At 52.6% G+C, this 18476-nt stretch overlaps 4 protein-coding genes across 4 annotated transcripts; 2 read left to right on the top strand and 2 right to left on the bottom strand.

Moving 5' to 3' along the window:
- The first annotated feature begins 1383 nt into the window (after nt 1–1383).
- CHS4 (Chitin synthase 4) lies at nt 1384–5658 on the top strand. The gene is made up of 3 exons (XM_062885651.1): nt 1384–4345; nt 4400–5390; nt 5579–5658. Exons 1-2 carry the CDS (start codon nt 2263–2265, stop codon nt 4642–4644), a joined length of 2328 nt encoding a protein of 775 aa, XP_062748636.1. The 5' UTR covers nt 1384–2262; the 3' UTR covers nt 4645–5390; nt 5579–5658.
- A 1104-nt stretch (nt 5659–6762) lies between these two features.
- On the bottom strand, nt 6763–8442 carry QC762_112320 (uncharacterized protein; the record flags this gene model as incomplete). The annotated part of the gene is made up of 1 exon (XM_062885650.1): nt 6763–8442. The coding sequence occupies one exon, from the start codon at nt 8440–8442 to the stop codon at nt 6763–6765; it is 1680 nt and encodes a 559-aa protein (XP_062748635.1).
- A 2078-nt stretch (nt 8443–10520) lies between these two features.
- On the top strand, nt 10521–14034 carry MSU1 (3'-5' RNA exonuclease complex component). The gene is made up of 2 exons (XM_062885649.1): nt 10521–11100; nt 11162–14034. Exons 1-2 carry the CDS (start codon nt 10634–10636, stop codon nt 13794–13796), a joined length of 3102 nt encoding a protein of 1033 aa, XP_062748634.1. The 5' UTR covers nt 10521–10633; the 3' UTR covers nt 13797–14034.
- On the bottom strand, nt 13943–17129 carry SEC10 (Exocyst complex component 5). Its single transcript, XM_062885648.1, has 2 exons — nt 16687–17129; nt 13943–16613 (listed from the first exon to the last, which is right to left on the bottom strand). Exons 1-2 carry the CDS (start codon nt 16883–16885, stop codon nt 14173–14175), a joined length of 2640 nt encoding a protein of 879 aa, XP_062748633.1. The 5' UTR covers nt 16886–17129; the 3' UTR covers nt 13943–14172.
- Between the last annotated feature and the right edge of the window lie 1347 nt (nt 17130–18476).

Below are 18476 nucleotides of genomic sequence, written 5' to 3'. Positions count from 1 at the left end.
GGGCGTTCTCTCCGCATTCCGATGGCGAGAATTTCTCAAGAACGAAAAAAAGGAGGCGGTCGTCAGCCCTTGTTGCCCATGCCGGTCGATACTAGTAGAGATGATTATTTTCGCGGTAAATCCGGGGAAGCCTGTCCAATAATCCACACTTGACACTTGCAACTTCGTATCGACTGTGCAGAGTTACATTTTAAACCGAAAGATGCTCACATGTCATACTCGGGCCCATCTGCGGGGTTGAAGAGAATGAACTTTTCTACTGTGTAAAATCGCCGCTGGCAGCGTTTAAAAAGAAGAGAGTTGGTGTAGCTCGTATGGCGGGCGTCTTCCAGCCGTATTGGTGATACCGTCAAAATGCTACAGCGGGCAAACAACTTGTCCGGCTGTCCGGTTCGTCCACCATGTTGTGGAACCGCCGGCGATCACCACTGCCGCGCAAGAGATGCCGACCGCCTGATGCGGTGCATCCATGCCAAGGACCGTAGTATTAATCGACCCAGCCTTACGGCAGGCTCTCAAAAAAAAATACTGCAAAAGTCGGCTGTGAGCAGTGAGATCTTCGAGGTTTTGGCCAACAACATTCCGGAATTTCCTGGATGGTGCTTGGAAACCGTCGGCGTCCATAGGTAGAAACACGAGCGGCATAGGTACTGACCAAGACAGCAGGCCCTGCTTCCGTATTGCTTTCCGGTCGGTCTGCCCTTGGGAGTTGAGAAGGGCGATGAAGTCACAGGGAGTTGAGGCCCAGGTCCTTGCGGGCTTCGAACCACCGGAATGTCTTATATCATAGAATTATAGCCAGACCGAGGGGATATCAAGTATTTGCATGTATCAACATGCCAAGCCAACTGTTTTCTACGTCGAGGATGACGCATTTGCGGCGAGCGGCTTGTTTCTTCTTCAAAATCAACATTCCAGCCAACCACTTACGCCATATTGTGCCATGCTGAGGACCCTGCGTTTTGAGGCGTCAGTGGACCTTTCGGAGGAGGCCCGGCTTGGTCTCGTTGGCTCTGTGTCTGAGGTACGATCCCGGCGGAGAAATAGGGGTCTCTATGCGCTAGCAACAGCTTTTACTTTTGACGCTGCCGTATTTCAACTTGCCCCTCAGTGTCTCAACAAATCACGCATCGTATCAAGCCCCAGAAGTAAGCTGGTGATGCGGGAGAATACTAGTTGAGAATCCCAAGGCTTGGCTTTTGGAGCAGCCCTCTCTTCAATAGAAACAGCGGCATTTCAGTTCGGGGGGGAATATGGCGCAGCACATGATGTTGTCCGTGTCTGAGACTGCGGGTTGCTATTCATATGCCCTGCTCGGATATGGTCCAGGTTTCCAAGCTTTCGGTGCTGGCGGCAGAGGGCAAGACACAATGGCTTGGATGGCTTTTCGCTTGTGCGAACGCTGGGACCGGTTGCGTCGCTGACTGTTGACACCCCTCTCCCATGGAATTGCGTGACGAGGCTGGAGGGGCGGCGGGAGAAGTCCAGTGGCTGGGCCTAGACGTCGAGTGAGGCATGCAGATGCAGATGCGCGGTGCTTGCCGTCTGAGGATTGCGAGGAATGCTCGTTGACCTCAGCCGCCCGATGATGAGTGTCTGAGCAGGCGTGGCAGGCCAGATCTCAGATGAAAGGTTCTGGAGTATTCGTCGAGTTGACTCAAACGGAGACGCTTGCAGTTAACTTGGACTGAGTCTTCCAACCTCGCGTTTTGATGAACGGTGGGTTTATGTCCGGCTGCAGTTATGACGGGGGTGACTGGGGGAAAGGACGCACAGCGTCTGTCGGGCCTGCAGAGCCACCCATAGTCCGCCAGTTGGGGCCGCCTTTTACTGCTGATCTCCCTCAGTCCCTGAATCCATACCAAGGCTTCTGCTGAATAGACTTAATTCCCTTCTTTGGATCCAGTCGTTCGCTTCCGCTTCATCATCCCAACGCTCGCTGAGACCCCCTCCGACAAAGTTCCTTTTTTAAAACGACACACCTTCGCTGTTTTCTGTCTGTCGCTATCACTCGTTACTGTCCCGCATCCCTCACCAGCATATATATCAGTCCACCTGTTCATTAGTTCCCGTTCTGTCTAGCCAACCTGCACCCGTCTGCCACTTGACCGTTTGAACGTCCGCCATCTCAAAAGCCTACCTTACCACTCACTGGGAACCGGCGCCATCCAAAGAGCAACGGCAAAACAAGGAACTCGTGGGGAAAGAAAGCAAAGCCATCGGTCCCAGCAGGACCGACGACGACTTCATCAGTGTGGCATAATGGCGGCCCTCACCACCTCTTCTCCGCCGCGAGCGGCTCCATCAACTTCGACCAGCAGCCCCGGTCGCCGGAAGCCCGTTCCAGTGCACAGTGTGTCGCCGGCTAACCGGTACGACTGGGGAGAGAATGCAAAGCCGTTGCCTGGCGTCCCCGCTGTGGCCGAGTCGCCGAGGTTACGACAATCGCCTGTGTCGCCTGTCAAAGTCAATTTCCAACCCAACGACTGGGCCCGGCCCTCGATGGGCAACATCGAGACACATCCTTCCGCAGGCGGACCCGCCGGTGGTGCTTCCACTGCTCCAGCTGTCTCCGCCCGCCTCGACCGTGCTTTGCCCAAAACACCCGACGCTCCAACCCCCCCACCGCATACCCCAGTGCACGAGCACGGCCTCCAGCAAAGCTCGACTCCCGATGCGCTGGGTCTCCGAAACATAACAAATGGCACCAAAATGTCGATGTCTCTACCGGCTTCCGGTCCAGCTCTCTCTAGCCAGGCAAGCAACAGCCATATTCTGGGCGCCGACTTTGACGAACTAAGTTTGAGCGATACTTCGAGGAGGCAAGGCATGAATCGGAACAGTAGGGAGTCGAACACGACTGCCAGTACATCCCAGCAGCCAAACTCGGCTGACATCTCGGCGACGACGAGCGCAAGTTCAGTATCTGGTGTTCTCGACCCGTCAGACTGCCAGGACAACTCCGCAGATGCGTCAACTGTGAGTTCCATCACTGACGATGCCGCCACTCCGCCAGAACCTGTGCCACAGCTGCACTATCACCATTCGGCCTTTCTCCCACGACCGACGAGTATGAACGTTGAGCAAGATCCAAGAGCGCAGTCGAACCCAAATCTTGCCGAGACCGGCGCCGCCATCAACCGCCACTTGACGCCGACGACGAATGGCTACAGAAGGAGCTCGTTGCCTCGGCCGCAGTCTTCGTATTCTGTGTACTCTGACTATGGAGCGCGAGGGCGGTCTCCGGGCTTGCTGGGAAGTGGAAATCGGGCACCGTCTGCTCATTCTACGAGGAAATCTCCAGAAACGAGGCCTTCCTCCTTTGCCGAACTGCTCAATGTGCCGTATCCTCAACCTGCGCCAGCGCCCATCACATTTGACAATTCGCAGTTGCGCTCTGCAGTCGGAAACAATGCGTCTCTCCTCAGCGCCCAAAAGACACTGGAGATGTACCGGCAAAATGTCAAGAAGACAAACGACTATTCCATTCTCTATTCGTTTGCCGTTTTCTTAATCGCAACTGCGCAAGAAGAAGGCATTGACTTCGAGGACATGAAACGGACCAAGAGTCCAAAAGTCGGCACACCTGATGGGCAGCCTTCACCTTCCTCACCGCACGACTTGATTCGTGAAGCGCGAGCAATTCTCCAGAAGCTGTCTAACAACGGCTACCCCTTCGCACAGTACTACCTGGCCGATGGTTACGCGTCGGGTCTGTTCAGCAAGGGGAAGGAGGATTACAATTCGGCATTTCCGCTGTTTGTACTCGCTGCCAAGCACGGCCACGCAGAATCGGCGTACCGCACCGCCTTGTGTTACGAGTTTGGCTGGGGCTGCCGCAAGGACCCCGCAAAGGCTGTCCAATTTCTCCGCACAGCTGCTTCCAAGAGGCATCCAGGCGCCATGACGAGGTTGGGCAAAGCGTGCTTGTCGGGCGATCTGGGAGAGAAGCGGTACAGGGAAGGCATCAAGTGGTTGAAGCTGGCGGCTGAGGCTGCTGACAACATCTACAATGCCGCCCCGTACCACCTCGGCTGCCTCTACGAGACTGGATACGGAGACGACATCTTCTTGGACGAAAGTTATGCGGCTGAGCTTTTCACGCAGGCGGCGGACTTGGGGCATCCCGAAGCGAACTTCAGGATGGGAGACGCTTATGAGCATGGAAAGCTCGGCTGTCCTAGGGATCCAGCTTTGAGCGTACATTTTTACACGGGTGCCGCGGAAAGGGGGCACGCGGCTGCCATGATGGGTCTCTGTGCTTGGTATATGGTTGGAGCAGAGCCAGTCCTGGAAAAGGATGAGGAAGAAGCTTATGAGTGGGCGAGGAGGTCGGCAGAGCTTGGTATGTTACTTCTCTGCTCTCCGAGATAACCAGTATTCTAACTTTTATGAGCAGGCTATGTAAAAGCGCAGTATGCTGTTGGCTATTTCACTGAAATGGGCATCGGGTGCAGACGAGATATCCTCGAAGCAAACGTTTGGTATGTCAAGGCGGCCGATGCGGGCGACGAGCGCGCAAAGGTGCGCCTGGCTGCCATTCGTGCGGCGGTCTCTGGTGGCACTCCGATGGAAGTTGGTCCTCCTCGGAATGGTAAGATTAAGAAGCACGCGGATAACGACAAGGAGTGTATCGTAATGTGAGAAAGGCTGGAGGTCGAGCGAGAAAAGTACAAATGTATGATGACAGGGACATACGCACCAAACACACACACACACACACACACACCCAAAAAAAAAAGGAGTTGGACTTGTTTAATTTCTTTGCACACAACACACACTCCACACGGATAAAGAGGGATGTCAACGAATGGTATGAGAGAGGGCGAAATGCATATCTTGTTCGCTTAGTTGGTTTGGAAGAGGGTGGGGGAGAAGAAGACGTTGTTAATGAACTTAATACGTGTGTGTGGGAAATTGAACACCACCACACGGGCTTTTTTTTTTGTTTTGATCTATGGCAGGGCTTTTTTGTTGTGAAAAAAGGGGCGGGAGGGAGACAAAAGGGGGTGGGTGCTTCTTGTAGCACGATTTTCTTTTTTTTGGGTTTCGTATTTTTGAACGCATTGGGGGAGGGAGAGGGGAGTGTGTGGTTTAATATTTTCTGTCTTTTTTTGTTGCACATTGGGAGGGGGGGGTTGATCATTGTGTTTTGCTTCGATTTTTTTTCCGTTCTTGTCTCGAAAGCGCGGTTTTGGATACCCACTTTGTTCTCTCTCTCTCTCTCTCTCTCTCTGTTTCTCTGTCTCTGTCTCTACGAAGGTACAATGCATTGCGCAAGTTTACATATTCCCGATTTGCATATATATATCACTCACCCTCTCTTGTTCTTACATGACACACAAGAAAAGACATTTGAGCATTTCTATGGGGCGTTTGACGTTGGCTTTGTGAGTATTACCCCAGAGAAAAGTCTTGGGTTCGATGTGTTTATTGGGTTTTTCTTGTTTGGTGAAATAATGTGTTTGCATGTTTGAGTCTTTGACACATACTATGCTCTGCTTGATGTGTTATTTGAGTTTTTCGGTTTTCAAACATAGACTAACGACTTTGTGTTGTCTGTTCTGCTTTTCTGTAGAAAGCCTATGCATGTACCTACTCTACCCCTTTTGTTTTCTACGGGATGGGGCTATGTGAGATACTAGTTTTCTACCTGCTGGTTGCGGTGGCTACCTATGTTGTTTTTGCTCATTACGACCCTTTGATTCTTACCTACTTTGTGTTTTGCCGTCTAATAGTTATATTTGCAGGACAGATTGGAAAACTATGGGTGGACTATTGTATGCTTGGAGGTAATATTATTACAGGCGATGATAGTAGAAAGAATCTACACAAATTATGATGATGGGGATGGCTATAGACTGTTGATACGAGACTCAGCTTCTGAAGGGCTTTAGTTCTAGACTGTATTATTAGTATGTATGATTTCTAGTGGGAGCTGCAGGAAAGATATGAATGGACTGACATGCTGCCGGACGAGGTGAAATGAACCATCTCTTCGGTGTCTACCAACGTTGCTACGAGGTCAGAGATCAGAGAATCCTCTGTGATTAGAAGATCCGGACTCAACAAACCTCAATGACAACAGGAATGCCTAACTCAAATCATGAAAAATGGGAGCAAGCTAGTTGAATGATCCTGAAGACAATTTGGCATTGGACAACAGTGCAGTTTAGGTCTTCCACAATCAAGATCAATAGAGCAAAGTTAACACAATGGATAAATATGCAAAGGCTACTACTCCGGTGCTTGACAAAAGAGACGGTAAACATTACATGTACATGTGAAAGTTTATACAATTAGAGGAGACAAGGAAATCACACTCCGGCAGGCCTACACAGCCCACCCCTGTTAATATCGCAATGTTTATCCCCCCACCGAACCCACAAGGAAACCACAAAGGAAAAGTCTATCAATACTTCGTCAACACACCCCACGCAACTTTGACACTTGACACCCGTTCTTGATTGTGTTCCAACTGTAGCTTTTTCTGCTGCTCTATTCATGTCTCTTTGTGTCCAAAAAAGGATGGGTAATGTACGGTTGGCAGTGGCGGGGGAAAACCGGACACTTGAACAAATCGCCACAAATATATATACACAAGATAAGGGGTGAGAAACGACAAGAAACAGAGACCCATGAAAAAACTGCCAGTTGAAACTTTTTTTATATTCAAAAACTTTGATGTGATAGCTTCTCCGGACGAGCTGGCTCACCACTCAACGTGTGATGATCCACGATCCGCTTCAGAAGCTAGTTGCTTTAGTAGCCGAAAGCCTTGTCAGAGCCCCACGACCGCTCGCAGTTGCAAGCACCGGGGTTCTTCCAGGGGTCGTCACGGAATGAGAAGAAGACGACCGACTGGCCGATCTCCTGCTCAATGGAGGCAATGGCCTCCTTCTGCTGGGGAACACCGGCGCAAGCGGCACCGTTGCAGACACCAGAGGTGGGCCAGCCGGTTTCCATGCAGTAGGAAGGCTTGCCGCCGCAGATCTTGGAGACGGCGTCGAGCTGGCTGCGAACGAACTTGCCGGCCTGACCAGGAGTGGTCTGGTAGTTGAAGTAGGCATGGACGTTGGCGGAAACAACGTCGATGACGTTGCAGACCGGGGACATGTCACCAGCCTCGAAGGCAGAGAGCACATCGGTGGTGGTGTAGGGGCCAGTGTAGCCGGCAGAGCCGAGCTCCTTCTTGGTGTGGACAATGAGGTCGGCGAGCTGCTGAACGGAGCAGTAGCCGTTGAAGAGAGCCTCGTTACCGACGACGCAAAGGTCGACAAGGTGCCACTTCTTCCACTCCTTGAGAGCAGAGATCTGCTGGGCAATGGTGGGGTTGCCGTTGTCGCAACCGGGGCTGCCGACGAAGAGACCAATGATCAGACGGAGGCCATACTTCTCAGCGGCAGCACCAACGTTGGGGAGGGTGTCGCAGTCGGTGGAGTAGATGCGGAGAGCCTCGAAGTTCTTGCTGGCGATGATCTTGACATCGGCATCAACCTCGCTGTAGGTCTTGCAGTGACCATCGGGGCGGAAGGGGGTGTAGGTCATGGCCCAGTGCTTGCCCTTTCCGCCGAGCTTGCCACCACCCACGCTGCCCTTGCCCTTGGCAGGAGTGCTGGCAGGAGGGGGGGCAACAGCCTTGGGCTTCTCAGGGGCCGGGGCAGGAGCGGGAGCGGGCTCAGGGGCAGCCTGGGGCTTGGGGGTGACAGCCTGAGGAGTGGGGGCAGGGATCTCGGAGGAGGTGAATGGGCAGTAGACCACAACGTTGGTCTCGGTGATGGTGGTGACAATGGCAGGAGCGGTGTAGGTACCCGGGCAGTAGGTGGTCACGACAGGCACAACAACGGTGGTGGCGCTTGGGACAACGGTGGTGATGGGGGCAATGGTGTAGGTGCCGGCCGAGGGGCAGACAAAGGTGGTGGTCTTGATGACGCTGGTGACAACGCCGTTCTCAACCTCAGTGGTGGCGTAGGGGCAGACAATCTCGGTGGCGGTCTCGACGACGGTGGTGACACCGCCGAGGGTGTGGGTGCCGCTGGGGACCTCGGTGGTGGAGGCGGCGCAGACGGTGGTAGTCTCAGTCACCACGATGGTCGTCGCAGGGAAGGTGTAGGTGCCCGGGGTCGGGCAAATCTGCGGGATGGGTGTGGGAACGATCGCCGGCTCGGTTGTGGTGGTGGTTGGGACAACAACTGGCTCGGGTTCGGGTGTGGTGGTGATGACGGGGACGGGAACAGGAGCCTCAGTGGACTTGGGAGGGGGCTGGATCCAGGTCTCCTCGCCGTAGATGGTGCTGTAGATGGTGGTGCAGGTAGGGACGCAGACCTCGGTGTCGTTGAGCGACCTTTTCTGGAACAGCGCCTTGTGGGCGTGACGGTGACTGTGGGCGCTCGCACCGCCGGCGAGGACGGCCGCGGCCGCTGCTACAACGGCTGCCTTCATGATGAATGTTTTCCTAAACCCCGACAATATTCCAGACGATCGAATTAAACAGAGATCTTCGAGTGGGTTTTTTTTCTTTTTGACTCTTCGTGATCGCGTTCCCAAGAAACGAATGCCCGCTAAAGGAGTGAAGCGGTGGTGTGAGAAAGAGAGGTAACGAACGACGAAAGCAGAAACGATGCTCTCGATGTTGACTATATCAACATGGACGGACCAAGTCGGTAAAGGGGGAGAAGCAAAGTCAGAGTGGGCGAAACGGGGGACAGCGGTAATTAGTACCAGTGATGACTGGGGGTCAACAGCCACTTGGCGCCATGGAGGAGGTTCCATCGGGAAGGGGCCAGAGCCCACTCTGAATGGATGCTTTCGTGGATGCTCAGTCCCCTAATCCTGGACAGATACTCTGACAGACCATGTCGGTGTGCCGGCCGCGCTGACTGGTGGAGGCCCTCCCCTTCGTGGTGGACCTCTCATTAGCAAAGGTCACTTTGCCGAGCAACGCCGTCCGCTCTGGGAGATCCGAGGATGGCAGACGAACAGAAGCAGAGATGAAAAGGAGAGGGACCCAGACACCCAGATGAGGCCATTGTCATTGCGGGATCACTCGATCTCCTATTGATATGGATGAGCCGGCCATGTCTCGAACAATCCATCATGATCCTCCCATGCCATGGATCCGGGGGACGGTCGTCATCATCGTCAACGGTTCCCGTGAATCCCGTTGCTGTTGAGATGCAGCGGCGGCCGGGCGTGTCTCTCTGTGATTTCTTTTTCCAGCCTTTCGATGTGGCATTGGGGTTTCTGGCAGTAAGGGCGGTAAATTAGCACGAGATGACCACCTCCCAGAAAAGAAAAGGAGGTTGCAGCTTTGCAGCAGATTGCGGCACCTCCATCACGCCCAGAAACGTCCCAAGAAAAACCCAAGAAGATCCAAGCCCCATTGGGCGACTAGCGCGTGTGGTCAGGCACGGCAAAAAAGACCGACTCCTGAGTGGCTGATGCGCCGTCGAGGGAAATGACTTAAGCGACATTAAAATCTGTGAGAACTGCCAGCCAGGCTACCCTTCCACGCCGTCGTGCTCGATCGGGGGATTGTGTGTTTCAGGTTTCGCCTTGTTCTTTTTCGAGATGTCTGCATTGTGATTATTTATTCTGGAACAACTCGCCATATTCCACACGTCGAAACATCGCCTTGACGAATTTTTTTTTTCCTTCTGGTGCAAAAGACGGGACCCAACAACCGGGTATATTAGCTGCATGATGATCGTGGCAACCTCTGTTCGTGTTGTCGGCTGGCAGCCCCCGACTCGGCAGGCAACTGTGACGTCCTGTAGAACAAGAGCATGATGGCATCGGATGAAGTGCTTATCTGCTTAATCTCATCAGCATCTATGATCCCTAATAACACAGGACATAGGGCATAATTAACAACAAACATCCCATCAAAGAGAGCAGGCAATCCGCACAAATAGCGAGATCAGGAAGTGTCAAACCTGGCAAACGCCGCGATGGTGGTGGGGCCAAGTCTCGTACCTGCATGGATGCGCGCAGTCCAGTCCAGAAACGGTGTAACGTGGGCAAGCAAACCCTGGAAACAAAAACGGCCCTGCAATCAATCCATCCATCAACCGTCCAAGAGCCCGCGCCGGGGAAACCGTCTTGGACTCTGTGGGCTCCTCGAGGCGGTGATGATAAAAATACTGATCGTCGGTCAAAGGCCACCAAAACGGATTGCTGCTTGTGAAGCCAAGAGCGACGTGGCCCATTTCCCCCAACATGACTGTTCTGGCCCCGAGCAAAATTCCTCTTTATGGACACGAGGTGGAGCTGTTCATGGAAGCCCTTCAGGGTTCTCAATCCCATCGTATCGACATCGTAGGAGATGGGTGACATCGTGGGAGGTACTCTCCGTATGGGGGAGGACTTCTGGACGGGGATGGCGAAAGAGATCAAGATTTATGCAAGGATAAAAAACAGTCAGTAGATGGAGGGTTAGGGTAATAGCAGCCAGTGATCCATATTAACAGCGCCACGAGAAATCAGCTGACTTCGCGTGCCCGCCACCTGCCAGGTTCTGCGTCGCAACGCGCCTCCAAAAATTTTAGGGACGTCAAGTTGCTGGCAGGGCTGACTTCATCTGGCGCAACCCCACGCTGTGTCGTCACTTACAGCCCCGCGCAGTATCACAGACATGTTGCGCTCAACAACCGGACGGCATTACGTCTGCTGGAGGTGCCAGACATTGCAAAAGAACCCAACCCAACGTCCACTGGGACGGATATCGCAGCCATGCGCACCGTTATCGCCATCTCAGCCAATATCAAGCCGCCTGGTGAACACCTCTGCACAGACCCCGGGGAGGCTGCCCCCTTTGCCAGAATTACCAGACAAGTTCAGACTGAGGAGGGAACCATACATAAAATCACAGCTTCGACTATGGGAGGAACAAAATCCAGACCTCACGCCCCAGCAGCACGATGAGGCCACTCCACCCCCATCCGCCATCCTCAACTCTGCAACACGGGCCGTCAGTGATTCCAGCTTTAGGCTCGACCAGACCAATAACCGAACCGCTGGCTTCGATTTTGACAGCAGTGATATCTCTAGCTTGGGGTACACAAGCACGCAATTGGAACCAGGAGATCTTGTGGAAGTCAGGTATGAGCTTGACCCCAACCATTACTTATTTCAGAGGCTTAGTGCTGATACATCACTGTAGCTCTTCCGGCTGGAGAGTGAGGCTTCTCGCTGTCTGCTTGGGCAACTTCAATGGCCAAAACCACTTCTACACCAACACGGGCAAGTGGTTTACCAGTCGCGTGTTTCGCAGCTCCTTCGTCGTCAAGAACTTTGTGCAGGATCCGGCCGAGATAAGTGCCGTGATCAGTGCTATTCCATCTCTGTCCGGGGACGACCTCCTTCTTGACGAACTCCAGGATATCAATGCGGGCCCCTCACGAGATATCGCATCCGGTTTGATCAAAAAGATGTACAAATTTCAGACCGAGGCGCGCCTGCTGCATCAGACCTATGTCGAGAGATTGAACAATGCAGGAAAAAAGCTTGGTGACGAAGACAAGCTTATGAGCCTGCACGAGATTGCTGACGCCTTGCTCCCAATGACCCTGAAGCGCGGCAAAGCGTCTTTCCCGCCTGAAGCGCTCTATGCTGTTCACTCGGTCGTATCGGTGGATGACACAGCCTTCCGCGCAGCTCTTTTGGGCGAACGTCACCACGAAGGCCGTATGTTTACGGTGAACTCGACTGATAAGCAACGGAACGTGCACGAAGTTGCTGAAGTGGTCCGTAACTTTTACGAAATCCTGGGCAACTCATCAAGAAGAATTCCCCGTCAAGTTGCCCAGGACGCCATGAAGTTTCGAGACTTTGCAATCAAAGTACGGAAGATCATTGACCAAAACCGGCGTCATCGCCCATGGACACCTCACGGCACAATAGGACTAGCCAAGAGCGATGCTGTTCCCATTCTTGATGTTGAGCCTGTCGAGTGGACTGGACTTGGTGCCTCCATCATCCAGTTCATGGAGATGTGGGCAGCCCATGATTGGTTTCAACCTGCTTCGCAGCATCACTGGGTTGGCGCCGCTATCTTGCGCGCCATTGGACGATACCAAGATGCCTTGCTTGATCGCAGTTCCGCCTGGACGTTTTTGCAAGAGATTGGCCACATTTCTCCTTGGGACATCAGCCCACGCTATGCCCTTCGTCTTCCAGGACTGGAGCTTGACCGAGACGCGGGCTTGAATCTGCAGAAACCCAAATCAACAGAAAGAGCGGAACCACTTGCGCCCGATCAGCTCGAGCATCTCCGTCAAGACTTTGCAGTTTCTACAGTCTACTGCATTGACTCGGAGCAGACGCTCGATGTGGATGACGGCATCTCACTCGAGAAGCTCACTGATGAAGAGTATTGGGTTCATCTGCACGTTGCCGACCCTGCTTCGCGTGTCCGACCCGACAGTGCTCAGGCCAAGGCAGCGTCGCTACGAGCTGAAACGATATATCTTCCTGGATTCCAGGAGGATATGTTTGATGGCGAAGCTGTACGTGACGCGTTTTCTTTGGGCGCGAATCAGCCAAGTTTGACTTTCAGCGCTCTGGTCAAGACCGACGGCACCCTGAAGGATTATAGAATCACCCCAGGTATTCTACGAGATGTAGTCTACGTAACCCCCGAAGAGGTCACCTTGGTACTCGATGAACCTATCAACAAACCACCAACACCGTCAAATGAAGTGTTGGAGGTTGGCCCCCGCCCAGCGCGGTCCCCTCCTAGCCGCAACCTCGTCACGGCGGGCGATCTTTCAAAGAAACACCGATCTGAACTTAGGACTTTGCATCAGCTTGGCCAGGCCATTCACAAACAACGACTTTCCAAGGGGGCTCAGCCAGCCTTCACACCTCGTCCTAAAGCCAAGGTGGCACTAGACGATGTTAAAACGATCAAAACAGAGGGTCAGATACAATGTTACAACGACCCCTGGATTCGAGTGGCCTATGAGGGTTCAACCACAGCAGGCGACGAGCTGGTCGGCCCGCTCATGGTACTTGCCGGCGAGGTTGCCGCCAGGTGGTGTGCCGACCGGAACATCCCCATTCCCTACCGCACCCAGGTCACCAAGAAAGAGAACCTGGAAACACTGAAAGAATTCACCGAAAAGGTCATCAACCCCAAACTCCTCGCCGGAGAGCGCATCATTGGTCCCGACCTCGACAAACTCAACAATCTGCGCGGCCACATGGCGCTGAAGGCCACCCCCGGCCCCATTTTCTCCATGGGTGTTGACGCCTACTCTAAGGTGACCTCGCCCCTGAGACGGTACGCCGATTTGATCGCCCACTGGCAAATCGAAGCAGCCCTGCTCGAGGAACATCGTCTTGGCCGGTCCCTGATTGAGGAACACGGCTCCGACAATACCAAGGTCGTCCACAAGTTCCTTCCGTTTTCCAAGGAAGTTTTGGAGGAGACTGTCCTTCCTCGTGTTCGTCTTCGGGAGGTGCACGCGACCGCGCTTGGAAACAATGCGGGTAATCTGAGATGGATACTCCAGGCGATGCTGCGCGCGTGGAAATTCGGGGACAATCCAAACCAGCTGCCCGAGACGTTCAAGTTTACTGTTGTCACGATCAACCCGAAGCGGGATTTGGAGGGGAAGCTCGACTATTTCGACCTGGAGGCTACGGTCGGCGTGGAACACGTGGAGGGTTTTGCCCTGATTGAGGGATTCAAGATTGGGGAGGTGTTGGATGTGGAGCTGGTTGATATCAATGTGTACCACAAGAAGATTACGGTGAAGCCGGTGAGGAGGTATAGCCTGCCCGAGGCTGAGTAGAGAAGCCGCTGGGTAGTAGAAGCGGAAAAAAGGGCTGTGTTGGTTGTATAGATATGAGGATTTTACATTGCATGTATGAAAACTCAAAAGGTATATTGGAAAGAGACACGCGCAACAAAAGCAACGTCGGGCTATGACAATGAAGATAGGGAGCATGGACTTGTTCATGAGTAGCCGGCAGAAATGTTTGTTTCCTGTTACTGGTATCATTGCAGCTATGAGACTTTGAATCGCTACCACCAACTCTTTTAAGCCGTCTGTGTATAAGCAACACCCTGGAAAGAAACAACACGCCACCTCAACTCCTCCTTCCAAAGCTTCCAACTGCTTTATATACCTCCCTCCTTTCTTCAACCCCCATACATTACTACCATCCTCACAACCCAGCCAACACACTCTGCACCCCCGCACTCCCCGCATCCTCCCTCTTCAGCACAAACTGCTTAAAATCCGCTTTATTCAACCTCTTACCCACCGCAGCCGTCGTCGCAACCCCAGCATTCCCCCCTCCAACCAACCCCCCAAACCCACCACCCATCCTCCCATCCGCCGGCCCGCTCGCTAAATTCCTCGACCTCTCCTTCAACGCCTCAGGCTGGATAATAAACAAGTACCCAACCTCCGTCAGCACTTCCACAATCTGCTCCACCTCCCTCGTCAAAGGCCACTCCCTCAACGTGCTGACATACTTTGCAATATCCTTCGTCACCATCAACCCCCCCGTAGCATTAACCTGGAATTTCTTAAAGTGCTCAAACAGCAACCGATGGACCGCCAGCGCGAGCTCAGAGCAAAACATCTCCAGATTATGCCCATCCACCGCCTGACGGGCGAACACGGCCACTTTTTGGGAGAGAAAGCTACAAATCAACTGGCAGGGCACGGTCTGGAGTGTATCCACTAGTCCCTCCAAATCATCGTCCTTGGGCTTAAAATCTAACTTCTTTTGCTGTGTGAGGAGTTTGGGTACGTAATTCAAAACAACGTCCATTGTCGACTTCATCACCGCGTTTGTCTTCCGCTCCGTGGCCTCAATGGCGAGTTTGGTCTGCGCTTCCATGCTGCGGCGGATGGTGGTGTTCGACTCCGCCAGGCGGATCAGAACCGTGGTGATGAATCTGGACATGAGGTTCGTGATGGTTACTGCCGGGCGAATATTAGGGAGGTAGGACAGGTCTGGTTCTGTCTTGGTGTTTTCTTGCGAGGTGGCTAGGTCGAGAGCCGCGTCGAGGGCGGTTTCGACGTACACTTGGCCCATGCTCGTCAAGAGCAGGTTGAGCAAGATGTTGACATCCTTGGGAGTCTCGCTTGAGGATCCCATCTCGAGGGTGCGACGGACAGATTCGGCCAGCCAGCCAATCATGCGCTTGGCGTAGGCTACACTGAGGACACCGTCTTGTTCCGAGACTTCAATGTCGTTCTTGTTGCTGCTGTCATCCCGAATGCCAGCCACACGAAGCATGGTTCGCTTTTGAGTAGGTGTAAGGTCGGAGGACTCCAGACGCTCCATGTATGCGTCTTTGGCCGAGGATATTAGTTGGGTGCCCTGCTGGGCAAGAGATGCCATGAACCCGGTTGGCGCCTTCTTCCTTCGGGAGTGATACAGCGTAAACTTGAAAAGCAGAGAGTTGTACATTTCTTCCAGACTCTTCTTCTCGCGGTCGATGTAACCGTTGCCAACCAAGTACGGGATAAACAGCTCCTCCAGCTGCTGGTCTAGTGTTTGTGCTATTTGAGCAGAACATGGTTCCGGGTGTTCAGTAAGGCCGTGTGTTTTGAGATCCTCCACAAGTGCCCCGATATAAGCTCGTGATGAGTGCAAGCACCTCAGGAAGGCCAGCGCAGAGATGGTAGTTGCCTTATCCAGAACCATCTCGAGTCGTTGTTGGATAGACTGTTGGAAAACGCGCTGGATGAACTTGATAAGAACCGTTTCGTAGTACGGGAAAGCCCGTTTGATGATGAAGGACTCCTCCTGCATTACAATCTTCACTTCGTCGATGAGAGACTGCAGACTTGGCTCAACACCGGGCGGTTCTGAATCAGGATCGGCCAACTGATCCCACGTATCACCGTCAGCAGTGACCTCGTCTGTAATGAGCTGATCCCGGTCTATAAAGAACTGGTGTTGGTTGACAAAGGCGGCAATAACGCTGGCACCGCCGTTGAAATCCAGAAGAACCTTTGCGCACTCCATCATGTCGTCAAAGTTTTGGCGTCGGTAGCTGTTGTTGAACTGCTTCAGGAGATCCTGCTCCAAAAGCTCCGAGAACTTCTCCAGCGCCTCTCTCGTATTATGCCTTCGGTTAGTCCCAGTAACCCCATTAGTAACACCGTTTCCTCGGAACCCATTCGTCTGCTGACCCCATGACGCCGGATCCAAACGCTGACTGATGCGCATCAGTTGTCGCGCAATAACAGCACAACGAATCTTGTTCTCGGCACCTCCCTGGCGTTGTATCTCTTCCAATGAAGTCACCTGCCCCGTTTCCGAGACTTCTGTCCAGCATTGTATCAAAAAGTTGGCGTCCTGCGCTTTCCTTCTCTTCCTGTCCAACTCCTCAAGCTTCTCGCCAATCTGTACAGCGATATTACCGCCCCCATCATTACCACCGCCACGTATGCTTCCGTTCGAACTTGCGTTGTTGTTTAGGGTCAAGTCCAGGGCCTCAAACTGGGACATGGACTGATCAAGCTTTCGACCGAGTGTCTCGAGAGTCTGGTCATGTTGTATCTCGGCGCGGCGGACCTGTGATAGTAATTCTGATTCCTTCTCCTGTAGCTCTTCTCCCAATGCACCCAGCTGTGATAAAGCGTCTATCAAGTGAGAGATGTATCAGTATATGTTGTTATAAAATACGCATAGGAAGATGCTGCGTGAGCTTCTCACTTTCGAATGTCCGGATTAGTGGCTTCGGGTCGAAGGCCTGGTTCGCCGGGCCTGAGCGGCGGCTTGCTGGAACGGCAGTCTCGGCGAGAGAGTCGACAAAGTCCCTGACGATAAAGTCCTTGTTGGAGAAGTCCTCGAGGGTGAAGCTGGGCCCTGTCGGGAACAGCGAGCGCGAGGCACTGGACCCGCCGCGTTCCATAGCGGCAGCGGCAATTATCACCTCTTCAAGGCCCGACAGGGAGAGCGCATGGAGTGTCTAGTACAGGCCGGGGGAGGGCTGGTGTGATGGCCTCGGATTTGTCGTCGTCGTCGTGAGTTGGTCGTACGTTGGATATAGCTGTCACCTCGGTGTAAGGTAGGTATTTGGGGAATGCGCTTGTGGTTCAATGGATAGTCAATGGTCTTCAGGTTAGGTGGTGCCGCCGCGGGGAGCTTCCTCCAAGGGTCCCGTTACAGCAGTACATAACCCCTGTAGGCTGGCTGAGGTGGTGCTGGGTAGGTAGGTGTGGCCCGTGCATGGCCCAGTGGGCTGCCCCGTGGTGGGCTCACTCAGGGCCCAATCGGCTCGCGGCACCGATTTTTCAGTCCTATCAGATCAGGTCAAATTCGTAGCTTTTTTAATAGCTTTAATTTAAAGTATTAGCATTATATCTTTACTATTATCTTAGAAATTAACTATATATATTTTAAATATCTAATTTAACATATAAACTATAATTTCAAACTAACTACTATATTATAAATATTAATAAAGTATTAAAGTATTGTCACGAAGCTGAAGCTGAAATAGGTCAAGGCCAATATTATTCCGTAGCTAAAGTAATCGAAAGATGAGGAGAAAAGGAAAAGTAAGTGTGTGTAGCCCTGCTTGCTCTGCAAGATATCCTTGCCTTGCCTTGCCTGCCCCGCACCCTCCACCTGCCCCACGTGGCCTGTGCTTCCCTTTGCTCCCATTTGCTGCAGCCTTCATCCTCAGCCCTGACCCTGTCTTCCTGTCCCAACCCTAACCCTGTAGCCGTCTGCCGTCACAAATATCTTTAAAAATCTAGTATTACTTGTCACGGCACTGGCTGACACTGGCTTGGCACTGGCAGACTAGAGGATAAGTGGAGCTCAGCGAGCAAGTGTGGTAAAAGCCCTGCAGGCAAACAGCGGTTATGATATTTTTCCTCTTTTCTTCTTCACCTTAGTATTCCAATCAATTGGTTAGTATAACTGTTGCCTTGTCTCAGACTTTGCCACCCAGGCCGTGACATTACTAATTAAATTATAGATTTATAAAATAACTGAAAATATTAAAAATCTAAATTCAATGCTCAACAATATTAAGGTAAATAAATGTTAGAATGGGGTCGCTGAGAGCACTGTAGCTACAGGGGTCTCAGGAGGGTGAAGCAGTTACCCAAGAACTTGGCGAGTGTCGGACTGTGCTGCTGAGTACGACGACGCGGTTGTCGAAGGAAGAAAGTGCAACAGGTATTACCTGCAAATACAGAGAGTAGTGAACTGAGATGTTGTAGTCTCATAAAATACTGTAAATGATCAATCTTATTGACTGTCTTGACTTATTGTTTCTTAAGGAGAGAAAGAAGCAGAAAAACCATTGCAATTGGAAGAGGGCTCTTTATGAGCACCTGAACTCCTTATCATCCTTATTCAGTAACTTGAATCTATGATCTCATTGATGAGGTGCTCGAGTCGCTCATGATGCTTCTCATATCTCTCATTGTTCGGAGGTCCGGTCAAGAGCTTGTCCGGAGATCCGGTGAGGAGTCCTGGGAGCCGTTGAG

The sequence above is a fragment of the Podospora pseudocomata genome (assembly GCF_035222375.1).
Source record: "Podospora pseudocomata strain CBS 415.72m chromosome 1 map unlocalized CBS415.72m_1, whole genome shotgun sequence".
Taxonomy (NCBI): Eukaryota; Fungi; Ascomycota; class Sordariomycetes; order Sordariales; family Podosporaceae; genus Podospora; species Podospora pseudocomata.
This window is presented reverse-complemented; position numbering and strand designations above follow the sequence as displayed.

Excerpts from the sequence above, each read along its gene's own strand:
- SEC10 (XM_062885648.1), bottom strand. The coding sequence starts at position 16,885 with ATGGAACGCGGCGGGTCCAGTGCCTCGCGCTCGCTGTTCCCGACAGGG. Across the intron at positions 16,614-16,686 it reads ACTAATCCGGACATTCGAAA|ACGCTTTATCACAGCTGGGT; the intron begins GTGAGAAGCTCA and ends CTCACTTGATAG.
- CHS4 (XM_062885651.1), top strand. The coding sequence starts at position 2,263 with ATGGCGGCCCTCACCACCTCTTCTCCGCCGCGAGCGGCTCCATCAACT. Across the intron at positions 4,346-4,399 it reads GAGGAGGTCGGCAGAGCTTG|GCTATGTAAAAGCGCAGTAT; the intron begins GTATGTTACTTC and ends TTTTATGAGCAG.
- MSU1 (XM_062885649.1), top strand. The coding sequence starts at position 10,634 with ATGTTGCGCTCAACAACCGGACGGCATTACGTCTGCTGGAGGTGCCAG. Across the intron at positions 11,101-11,161 it reads GGAGATCTTGTGGAAGTCAG|CTCTTCCGGCTGGAGAGTGA; the intron begins GTATGAGCTTGA and ends ACATCACTGTAG.